The 11,161-nt window shown below is 57.0% G+C and overlaps 1 protein-coding gene across 1 annotated transcript; it reads left to right on the forward strand.

Annotated features, from left to right (window-relative positions):
• Positions 1 to 1,578: 1,578 nt before the first annotated feature.
• TMEM92 (transmembrane protein 92) lies at positions 1,579 to 6,959 on the forward strand. Its single transcript, XM_006740722.3, has 5 exons — positions 1,579 to 1,757; positions 4,599 to 4,624; positions 5,707 to 5,781; positions 5,946 to 6,141; positions 6,369 to 6,959. The coding sequence occupies exons 1-5, from the start codon at positions 1,689 to 1,691 to the stop codon at positions 6,483 to 6,485; spliced, it is 483 nt and encodes a 160-aa protein (XP_006740785.1). The 5' UTR covers positions 1,579 to 1,688; the 3' UTR covers positions 6,486 to 6,959.
• Positions 6,960 to 11,161: the final 4,202 nt, after the last annotated feature.

The raw sequence follows: 11,161 nt of genomic DNA on the forward strand, positions 1-11,161 counted from the left end.
GGCCAGACACTGATTTCACTTGGATCAGGAGAATGGAAGATTCTGTCCTTAGGGGCAAAAAAAGGGCCAACAGATAATGAGAAACAGAGACAGGGAAAGAGGAACAGAGAGAGACCAGGGAGTCGGTGAGAAATTCAGGCAGGGAGACACAGGACCAAATCAGAGACAAAGGAAATAGAAACGCACACAGAGAGAAACAGACTCCAAGGGAGTCAGTGATTCACAACAGAGAAGGGAAAACAAGCAAACACGCAGATGGAGAGGAACCGCGTGGACACAGCGATGGGGAGAACAAACAGGAGGACGCACCGGGAGGAATGGGGAGAGACAAGGAGAGGTTACACAAGCCAGAGACGAAGACAGAGATAAACAGAAAGCGGTGAGAGAAAAAGAAAAGACAGCCAGAGGAGGAAGTCGGTCCATCCCTACTAAGTTGGGGATCTTTTTCAGTGGCAAAGTCAGATTTGAGACGCGGCAAGAGACGCCTAACCAGCTGGTTGCTGAGCCTCTCCGGGAGCCCTCCCCTGTCTCCCCGGGCCGGGAGCAGCACCCCACCCACCATCTCCCCTGCGTCCCCTTCCCAGGGGTCCGGGCTCCATCTCTCCAGCTCCGGCACGGGGCCCACACGTCTCCTCCGTGTTTGGGCATCTGGCTCTCGCCCGGCGCCTATGGCCCCCACCCCGCCCCGAGGCGGCCTTCCACCCCGCGCACCAGCCAGCTCCCTCCCCCAGCGGGAGCGCGGGGAGACCCGGCCCCAGGTCCCGTCGGCGCGCCGCCCGGCTCCGTGGGAATCCGGCGTTGGGCGATGCTGCCACCTGCCGGCCGGATCCGGGAAGCACAGCGCGCCTGGAGGGCTGGGGCGCGGCCGCCGAGGGTCGGAATCCGGCCCTCCCAGCTGGGACCGCCTCCGCGGGGTCTTTCCAGGAATCCGGATGGGCCCGCTCGGCCGCGCCCCTGCTCGCCTAGCTTCCGCTTTTCCCCCAGCTGCCGAGCCAGGGGGCAAGTCTCTGAACCCTGGGCCTTAATTTCCCCTAGAGTCAAATGGAGGCAGTGTACCAACACATCCTCCCAGGATTGCAGGGGACCCTGGGGGGGACACGAATGTACTCATGATGTGCTCCTGAAATCAACCAGGCCGCCGGTCCCTCTCTTCTTGGCCAAAAAAAAAAAAAGGTGACCCCCCCCCCTCCCCCGTACAATGCCCTCAATCCACTCCCGGGCCTCCCCCTCCCTCTCCCTCAACCACAGTGCCCCGCAAGCCCAGATGGGAAGGGGCTTGCAGTGGGCGGCTCGCTCTGCCCGCATCCTTTCCCTCAGCGCCCGCCACCCCATTCCCGGCCCGGCGCAGCACTGCCTCCCTCAAGCCCGAGGCCACTTAAGGGTGGAGGAGCGGGTACTGGCAAGGAGTAGCTCTAGAACTGACCCCACGTTTTTTTGTTTTTTTTGTTTTTTTTTACCAGTTAATCTCTTCTACCTCCCAACTCCCTAGACCCAATGCCGATCTTTTCCCCTCTCCTCCCCCCTCCTCCCCACCCCCCTCCTGCCCCAAGTCCGGCCCTTCGCGGGTGCATAAGCTCCGCCCCCATCCCGAGGCGGGGCCCCATAGGTGGAGAGACGTGGGAGAGGTCGCGGCCCCGCCTCTCCCCTCCTCCCCCTACACACGGAAGCTCCTTGGCCCCCGTGCCAGGATGTCCGACACCTGGGTCCCCGGCCTCGTACCCACCTTGCTGCTCGGCCTGCTGGCCGGCCCCCAACAGGTGAGCGCTTGGGAGGTAAAGCTATAGAACTTTCAGGGCCCTACCCTTGTGGGTCAGGGGCCTACTTCTGGAGCTCGGTCACCACCTTCCATTGTCAGGATTTCCTTGTGACCGTACGCAATTAGCGACTTCCTTTCTCTTTTTGCCGGGGAGGTGGAGGTGGGGGCGGCGGAGGGAGGCCCTGAGAAGGCCTGGGTTCTTACGCCTGCGGGGGGCACCTTGTAGGGACCCGGCCCCCGCCCACCACCATCTGACACCTAGTGCCTCTCTGTGAGTGGGGACTTTGACCCTCCTATTAGCCTGGGCTCGTCCTTCCCGCTTCTTCCCGCTGCGTCAGAAAGCGGGGACTAGCGGGGACTGAGGGCTGGACACCTGACCAGCCTGTCACCCTAACTCTGTTCCTCCAGTGCTGGGTGACCTTGGAGGAAGCTCTGGCCCTCTCTGAGACTGTGTCTCAGCTTGTGCCTTAGGGGAGAGAAGGCTCCTTCCACCCCTCCTGGGAGTGGGAGTAGGATTCCAGCCTGTGCAGGATTTGATCTGGCTGCTTGACCCAAGGCTGGGTTGACCTCTGAAGTCCATGATTCTCACCGGGGCGCAGGCTTTATGCGCCCCCTCATTCCTCCCGTTCCTCCATTAAACTCTCAAAATGTTGGGGGAGATCTGTCCAGTCCTGGGATGGGAGATCATGCTGGCAACTCACATGGGCCTAGAACAGGGATTTTTCCCTTCTGTTTAAGAATGCGACATCCCGGGCGCCTGGGTGGCTCAGTCGTTAAGCGTCTGCCTTCGGCTCAGGTCATGATCCCAGGGTCCTGGGATCGAGCCCCACATCGGGCTCCCTGCTCCGCGGGAAGCCTGCTTCTCCCTCTCCCACTCCCCCTGCTTGTGTTCCCTCTCTCGCTGTGTATCTCTCTGTCAAATAAATAAATAAAATCTTTAAAAAAAAAAAAAAAGTGCGACATCCCGGGCCCCCTCCCCAGAACGGGGCACAGTTACACGACTGTGTTGCCTCGCGGGACTCTGCCCCCGAAGCCTTGGCGCTACTCCTCAGCCACTAGGCAAGCTGGTGGTGCCAGCATTAAGCTGAGCATCCTCTTGATTGCTCCCAGCGACTTCAGGCGGCAGGTGCTGATATATCCCCGCTGCACGGGTCAGTAAGCTGCGGTTCTCCATGACCGCACGGACGCTCAATAAGACCACACGGACGCTCAATAAAACTCAGACTGAGCCACTGCAGACAAGACCACCCCCCAGTTAAAGCGGGGGAAGAGAATTTTGGAGATCAACCCTCCCAAACAGCACAACTCAGGATTAATTTATTGAAGCTGTTCGTTTTCAGTCCTTCTTAGTTGGGGGCCTGGAGAGCGGGGAGAGACGGGGTCTGGAATCTGGAGGGGGAAGAGGGTGCCCCTGAGTGCCTGGACCCCTTGGCCTGTCCCCATCTCTGCAGTTGCCTCCGTGTGCTGTGAAGCTCCCACCCTTGCCGGGCCAGGTTTCGGGGGTTCATTCCTGCTCTAGTCCCCAGGGGCTAAGGCTTGTGGCAGGTAGGCTTCCAGGTGGAGCGGAATCAGCCCACCTGTTACTGGCTGTCGTCGTAGGTTTTCTTGGCTTTACTGTTGTTAGTAATTGAAAGGTGATTGAGTTATTTCAAGTGAAGGTATGAAGACGTGGTAGTCTTGCCAAAGTTGGCATCTTATTCTTAGGCGGCCGTTGTTCGTCCCCCGAGGCTGGGGTGGAGTGACAGGTAACCTCCCATTCCCTCCCCAGACCCCTCACCCCACTGTCTGGGAGGAAATGAAACCAGGTAATCAGCGAATGCTCTTTCATTCATTCTGCAAATATTGTGGTGGTTGGGTTTTTCACCAGTGATGACAGACAAAAATGCCTGCCTTCCTGGAGTTTACATTCTTCTGATGAGACAGACAATGAACAAGACAAAGGGAAACATATAGTATGCTAGATGTGGGTAGGAGCTGCAGAAAAGCGTGGTGAGGGGTGCTGTGGGGGAGTAGATGTAGTTCTCAGTAAGATGGGCAGAGAGGGAGGGGCGGGCGCCAGCCTTGCAGATACCTGGGGTAAGAATGTTCCAAGCAGGGCTTATACACATCATTGCTATTCATCCGGTTAAATTCTGGACCAGTACCCTAGATTTCCTGCAGAACTGGTGCAGAAGAGGAAGGGAGGGAGGGTGAAGCTGGGCCCGGAGAGGAGAGTCTGGGTGGCTCCCAAGAGCAAGGAACCCACCCACTCCACCCCAGGCAGAGATCCAAAAGATAAATGGGGGTTTGGCAGACCATGAAGGATGAAGGCAGGAGGAAGAGGGCCTGCCCTTGCACACAGGTGTAAAACAGCCAGGAGTGTTCAGGGAACTCCCAGGGGGTGCGTGTGCAAGAGGGCAAGGGGGAAGAGGCTGGTCGCTGGGGGTCCAGGCACCAGGGAGCCACTGAAGGGGGCCTCCAACGAATTTTTGGATGATCAGATTTGCTGGATAGGAACTTGCCTGAGGTATGGGGAGTGATTGGGGTGAGCAGGAGAGAGTTGCTGGTGTCCCTGATTGTAGGTGAGGCATGGAAAGGAGATAGACTGGAGGAGTGGTCAGAAGCGTGAGCTTACAGGTCTGGGGGTGAGCTGGTGTGCGGAGAGAAAGGAGAGCTGGGGGGCGCCCGGTGTCAGCTGGGGCTCCAGTCACAGACCTGGAGTGAGGTGGACAGCAGGCTCAGGGGAGGATGCTGGGCCATTGGGAACCCGTTGCAGGCTCTCAGGTACCGGGGCTGCAGGTGGGTAGAGATGCTGCCCCCCTGGTTTATGATCCCCCTAACCTCTGCCTCTTTCCTTCCACAGGCTGCAGCCAAATGTGGACTCTTCTTGTAAGTCTGGGATTTGGGCTATAACGTCCAGTCTGGGGAGGAGACACCCCAAATCCTTCCTTGTCTGCCTTCATGGGGGAAGTGCAGAAAGTCACCACTGCCTTTCTAGCCGAGGAGGTTTTCCCACTCCCCCACTCCCCGCCCACTTCCTCCAGCCAAGCGGGACGGAGCCGCACTTGTGGGCGTGTCTGAAGTCTAATCCCCGCCCCTCTTTCGGCCCTCTGGGTCTCAGGCGTCTCTCCTCCGAGGGTATCCCCCCCCCCGGGGGGTGGGGCGTGCAAACAGCCTGTGTCTATCTTTTTTTTTATTTTTATTTTTTTATTTATTTTATTTATTTTTTTATTTTTTAAAGATTTTATTTATTCATTTGAGACACAGAGATATAGAGAGAGAGAGAGAGCATGAGCAGTGGGAGAAGCAGAGGAAGAGGGAGAAGCAGACTCCCCACTGAGCCAGGAGCCGGATGCGGGGCTCGATCCCAGGACCCTGGGATCATGACCCGAGCCGAAGGCAGACGTTTAACCATCTGAGCCACCCAGGTGCCCCGGCCTGTGTCGATCTTAATATATAAATGCCAAAAGGCCTGAGCGCGATGAGGAAGGGCTGAGGGGGGTGGTCCCTGAGCAGACGAATGTTTCCATCAAGTCAGCCCTGGATGTTCCAGGAACACCCTCTCCTTCCCACCTCTTAGTCCACGGGCGCCAACCAAGGGCCCCTCGAGTTAGCTCCCACTGCTCCCCACCCTGTCCATCTCCTTCGAGGGCTCTTGCAGCCACTGCAACACGCCGCGCCCACACCTGCCCAGTGAAGTCGACAGGATATTCATTACACCCATTTCATAGATGAGGAGAGTGAGACCCAGAAAGGAGTGTAACTTGGCACAAGCAGTGAGATGAGCCTAGAATCCAGCTCCTGGGTCCCAGCCCCAGCTCGCCCACAGGGCCCAAGGAGGGCCCCTACTCCCCATCCTGCGGGGGCGTGGCTCCTGCCCTGAGGATATGGGTGAGTTTTGGGGAGGCTGGGATCTTCTTGCCACCTTGGGACCAACAGACCCTCTTTACCCGTCCCCCGCCCCCCCCCAGCACCTGCCCCAAAGGATTCAAATGCTGTGGTGACAACTGCTGCCAAGAATATGAGCTCTTCTCCGGTCCCCTGAGGTGAGCCCAGGGCCGGCTCGTCGGGCACACTCCACACTCGTCGGGGGGCCGGGGGGGGGGGGGGGACCGGGACTTCCTGCCCAAGGGCTGCTCTAGGTTGGGGTAGGAGGGGCGGTGGGGACAGCCCAGGGACTCAGGGAGATGTCGGTGGTTCCTCATCCCAGGATCTTCGTCATCACCTTACTCATCATCATACCCCTTTTGTGCATCTGCTGCCTGGCTAAGCGGTTCTGTCGCAGCTGTGGAGATCAGGAGCAGGACCCCCCAGTGGATCACCAGGGGCCCCCGGAGCCGCCCTCCATTGCCCCCCCAGAGAGGGTCAGGACGCCCACCTCTGAGCCCCCGCCCCCCTACAGCGAGGTGGGTGTCCCCGTCCCACTCCTTGCTCTGTTCCTCAGCTGGCCCTACCTCCCTATTGTCCAGATTTTTCGAGCAACAGGTAACAGTTACACCTCCTTACACCAGGCCTCCGGACCTAGAGAGGGCTCTGCAGCCACCGTTGGGTCGCCCCTGTCCAGCCAGCGCTTGGGTGGTGATGGCTGGTGCCGGGCCCTGAAAAGTCTCTGTGTCCCCTCTTTTCCCTGCAGATTATTCTGAAGCCTGTCCTGCCCCCCACAGAGCCGCCCCCTCCCTACAGCTTCAGTCCTGAAGAATATGCTGGGATGCACCGACAGCCCAGGGGCATCGATAACCCAGCCTTCTGAGCCCCCACCTGCCTGCAACTTCAGCGTCAGCCCCTCCTCTCCAACGCCGCCTCCATTAAGCCAGAGACTTGGGACCCCTGTGATGCCCCCACCCATCCTGCAATGTCTCGGGCTGTTCTTGGTTTTAACTTATTGCTTTTCCTGTCCCGGTTCCACCCCAGCTGCTCTCGTCCTGAGAGCTGGTCTGGAGGGTCAGCGTCCCCCCCACCCCCACCCCATCCACGTCAGAGGCTGCCAGGAGGAACATGTCAACACCCGAGGTGCCTGACAGTGGAATGGGCTGCTCTGAGAACCCTGTTTCTGTGGAGTATACACATCTTGACTGGACAGCCAGCTCCGAGATATTCTAGAGGGCACTCCTGTTCCGTGGGAGATTGGACTGCATGGGCTCTGAGGTCTACCTGAATAGACAAGACCCCATTGTACCCCCCCCCAACATGTGTCCTCACTAAATTTTAGCTGATTGTCACTTGAGAGTCTGCCTCTGGCTGTGTGGGGAGGTAATGGGGAGTGAGCCCAGGTGCTGCTGGGGGATGGTGGGGGGGTGGCGGGGGGTAGGTCACTGCACCCAAAATCCCACCATTGATGTGTTGATGATGAGCCTGGGCAGACAGTACATCTGTGAACCACCCTCTGGGAGAGAATCTTTGCAGATGCTTTGACCCAGACTCAGGGCTCAGGGTGCTGAAGAGCCTGGACGGGGAACTGGGGATGGTGTGAGAGTGACTGTTCTTTTCTTCCCCATCCCATCCTCCCACTGCTCTGCCCAGGGGATATGGAGCTTAGCTCCCTGCCTTTCTCACCATGGCGGTGGGAAGGGGGCAAAGGAGAGGGGTGTGGGGGAGGCTGGCCATCTATGGGGCAGGACCTCCGGAGACCTTGATCTGCCCCACCCTGGAGTCTCCTGGAGGGAGGAGAGCAAAGGACAGATTCTCCCTACTCTTCCAGCCCCTTCTGGTTCCGGGCACTCCCACCCGAGCTCATCTGTGGGGTTAACCCCTAAGAGGAAAGAAGCATTCACTGTTGAATGACGGGAGAGAGTCTTCATGGGGGCATCAGTCCCCATGGGGCCTGCAGCAAAGTGTGGAGCTGGGGGATTTGCATGGGGAACGCAGAATGAGAGACCCCCTCACCATGCTGGTGTTTGGGGCTCAGGCAGGGCTGGGCTCCTCCACCATGACCCTGCCTTTGCCCTGCTCCCCTGCAGCCCACGAATGCCACCAGCCCAGCCTTCCTTCCCAGACAGGGGGCACAGCAACAACACGGGCCGAAGCTCCTGGGAAGATCGGAGGTAGGACTGGCCCTCTGTGCGGGTGGGAATGCCTCCTCCAGCACTCTCTTAATAATACCCAGCCTTAGAGTATCACGACCCAGGCAGGTGGCAGGGCCAGGGGCAGGGAAATGGCACAGCCAGCCCTGAAGATGCTAGGAACAGGGGCTGCCTGGCTGGGGCTGGGGACAGAGCTCCAGAGGGGCAACAGTAGTTAGGGACAATATCGTGTCAGAGTTGGCAGTTAGGAGAATGAGCACAGTCACGAGAAGTTTCCCTTGAGTTTCAGGGATTGATCTGGGGGAGCAGAAGGAAGATAGGTCTGCTTTGTGCAAGTGTGGCTGTCCCCAGGTAGAGAAGTCCCAGGGCTGATGCTGCCCTCGCTGGGGAAACACCCACCTGGGTGGGAGGACGTTAAGCAATGGGCTTTGCAGACCCGGAGGAGGATCCCCTTCAGCTTGGACGCCACCTTCTTTTCATCAAAGATGGCATGAGGCCTTTCAGCCCCCCACAGCAGCAGAGTGGCTGGAGAGATAGTCAGTGGTCATCCTGAAACCCAGCATTGCTGGGACCTGGTGGCAGACACCGCCAGTTCTAGGTCTCTCTGCTTGTTGGTGGGAGGGGAAATAGTGTGACTCTGGAGGGCAATCTAGCAGCATCCTTTCCTGCCACGGAACGTTACAAAGCTCCTACTATGTGTCGGGCACTGCCTGGCACTGGGTAGCCGTTCAAATTGAAAATGCACATGACCCAGCAGTTCCACTTCTGGGAATGAGCCTTCAGAAAAGCTCAGACAGAGGAACTCAGAAAGATGTCCACTGCAGCATTGTAGCTGGGGGGGGGGCTGTAAATCAAAACACCCTACGTGTCCATTGACGGGAGCCAATTAAATATGCCAGGTCCATCCATAGTGTGAATGCAGTGCAGCATTTAAAAAGGATGAAGGAGATCTGCAGCACCAACCTGTCACAACGCTCATCACCTACTGTTACAGAGAAAATGCAAGTTGCAGAATAATAGCTTATGATCTCAATTTGTAAATATATACTCGATCATGCATATTTATATATATATATTTTTTTCCTTTGCAAATGTATAGAAAAGATCTAGAAAGATACGAACCAAACCACACCCACTGCCCCACTTCTAACAGTGGTTGGCACTGTGGGATGGAGGGACGGAGGTAGCCAATTGTAAGGGAGGTTTTTTACTTTGTATGCTTTGTCGTATTTTTTTACAATAAGCAAGCATTGCTTCCTCGAATCAAAAAAAAAAAATTCTTTAATGGAAATAGAGGCAGCTTTAGAAGTTTATGAAGACTCACCTTGTGGACTTTGACCGACAGCTGTTCATATATTATCAGCCCTGCTATGAGGGAGAGGCAGGAAGGGCTCCGACATTTGGCACACATATGATGTATGCAGTTAGGGACGAGATCGGCAGCGGGCGGGGGAAAGCCTGGACACCCGCCAGACGTTTGAGGACCTGTGATGCCCACATGTTAGCCAATGCAGCTCTGTGACTGGCAGGCACTCCGGGCGTCTGGCTGGTTGGTTGGGTGGATGACAATTTCACAGTGACTGAGAGCTCATCCTTTGCACTTGGTTTAACAGCTTGAACCGAGTGAAAGAATCACCAAATGAATGAACGAATGAATGAACGAACGAATGAATGAACGAATGACGAATGATTAACTGAGTGGGAGAACGAACGACAGAACAAGTGTGCAGATCTGCCACTGGCGTTTGTAAGGGCCCGTGGGGTGTGGTTAACAAGAAGGCGCTCCTTGTGGCTGTGGGCTTCTGTCTGCAGGAGACTCCCCCCAGAGGATGGGGAGTGCAGGGGAAAGCTAGGGGGCAGGGGGCAGGCTGGGGGATGGGGGGAGGGATGACACCAACAAGAATCTCCCCTCACTCTGGGGCTGAGATTCGGAACGCTGGCTTCCGACCTGGAAGTTTCTGCACCCGGCATCTCTGGGTCTCAGTTTCTCTGTACAGTGAAGAGGTCCCCCATTCCAGCTCTGGTAGGATGTAGCTCTCAGACCCCACATGGGGAGGGCTAAGGAGGTAAGAGAATTCAGGATCCCCCTTGACTGCAACAGCCTCGCCTCCACCCCATATCAGCCACACACTCCCGCGTGTCATCCCTCAAACCTCCCGCCCCCTGAACTTCACCTCCTATTCTTCCAGCTCAGACACTGCATTAGCCCCGTGGCAGCAATTCTCTGAGCCCAGGAGCCCTCCAAGGCTTAGCCCCCCTGCAGTGCCATCCACCACGTCCTCACTGGCCTCCTTACCCAGCCTGGAGCCCTTGATCCAGCCTGATCATCACTGTCCTGGTTCTAACCCCTCGACCCCCTTCTCCATCCATCGTTCTCACCCGGCAAAACCCCAGACTCTGGTTGGGTCCAGCTTTTGCTCAAGAAGCAGCACAGCTGTGCAGCTGGACTCACTTTAGAATCAAAACTGCAGATCCCAAGCGGGCCCTCAACTCCTCCAACATGCCTTTGAAGTTTCCCATCCTCACTCTTGAGATGACCAATTTATACCTTCTACTCTCTTTGAATCTTCCACACTCCCAGCCTCAATTTCAGCTGGTGATGGTGCCACAGACTTCAGAGGCAAAAATGGATACAGTCACAGGAGAACCACCTGACACCTGACAACCCCCCGCTGGGCTCCACCCCTCGTACCCTCTCAGGACCTGGTTCCCAAAGTGATGCTGCATCAGCCATTTTTCCCTCATGAGTGGACCTTTGTCATTATCCTCTGGGCATAAGTACACCTCATTGCCCATCTTAGAGAAGCCCTGCCGTGAGACCCTCATTCCCGGGCCTGCTGTTCCATGCCCCTCCCCCACCCCATCCCATCCTGCTCCAGCCAGCCCTTTGTCCCCGTCATTGACCTGCAGTGGCTCTTGTCCACATCACCACTGACCTACATTTTGCCGAAGTCAAAAGTCAATTCTCTAACCTCATGTACTCAGTCTGTCCGTGACATTTTTTTTTTTTAAAGATTTTATTTATTTGACAGAGAGAGACACAGCGAGAGAGGGAACACAAGCAGGGGGAGTGGGAGAGGGAGAAGCAGGCTTCCCGCGGAGCAGGGAGCCCGATGAGGGGCTCGATCCCAGGACCCTGGGATCATGACCTGAGCCGAAGGCAGGCGCTCAACAACTGAGCCACCCAGGCGCCCCTGTCCGTGACATGTGACACAGTTGGTTGCTTCCTCCTTCTCGAAAAACTTTCTTTTCTGGACTTTCCTAACACCACCCTCCCTGGGTTTCCTCCTACTCGCCCACAGCTCCCTCTCGGGCTCCTTCGCTTTCCCCTCCTCCTCCACCATCTCTGAATGATAGTTGGCGTGAGGGACCCAAGTTGACTTTGGCTCCGTCCTTAGCTTCACTC

This window comes from Leptonychotes weddellii, chromosome 15 (assembly GCF_054177405.1).
Source record: "Leptonychotes weddellii isolate Sample4059 chromosome 15, ASM5417740v2, whole genome shotgun sequence".
Taxonomy (NCBI): Eukaryota; Metazoa; Chordata; class Mammalia; order Carnivora; family Phocidae; genus Leptonychotes; species Leptonychotes weddellii.

Coding starts and splice junctions, on each gene's coding strand:
- TMEM92 (XM_006740722.3), top strand. CDS start 1,689: ATGTCCGACACCTGGGTCCCCGGCCTCGTACCCACCTTGCTGCTCGGC. Junction 4,625..5,706: donor GCCAAATGTGGACTCTTCTT/GTAAGTCTGGGA, acceptor GCCCCCCCCCAG/CACCTGCCCCAAAGGATTCA. Junction 6,142..6,368: donor CCCCGCCCCCCTACAGCGAG/GTGGGTGTCCCC, acceptor TTTTCCCTGCAG/ATTATTCTGAAGCCTGTCCT.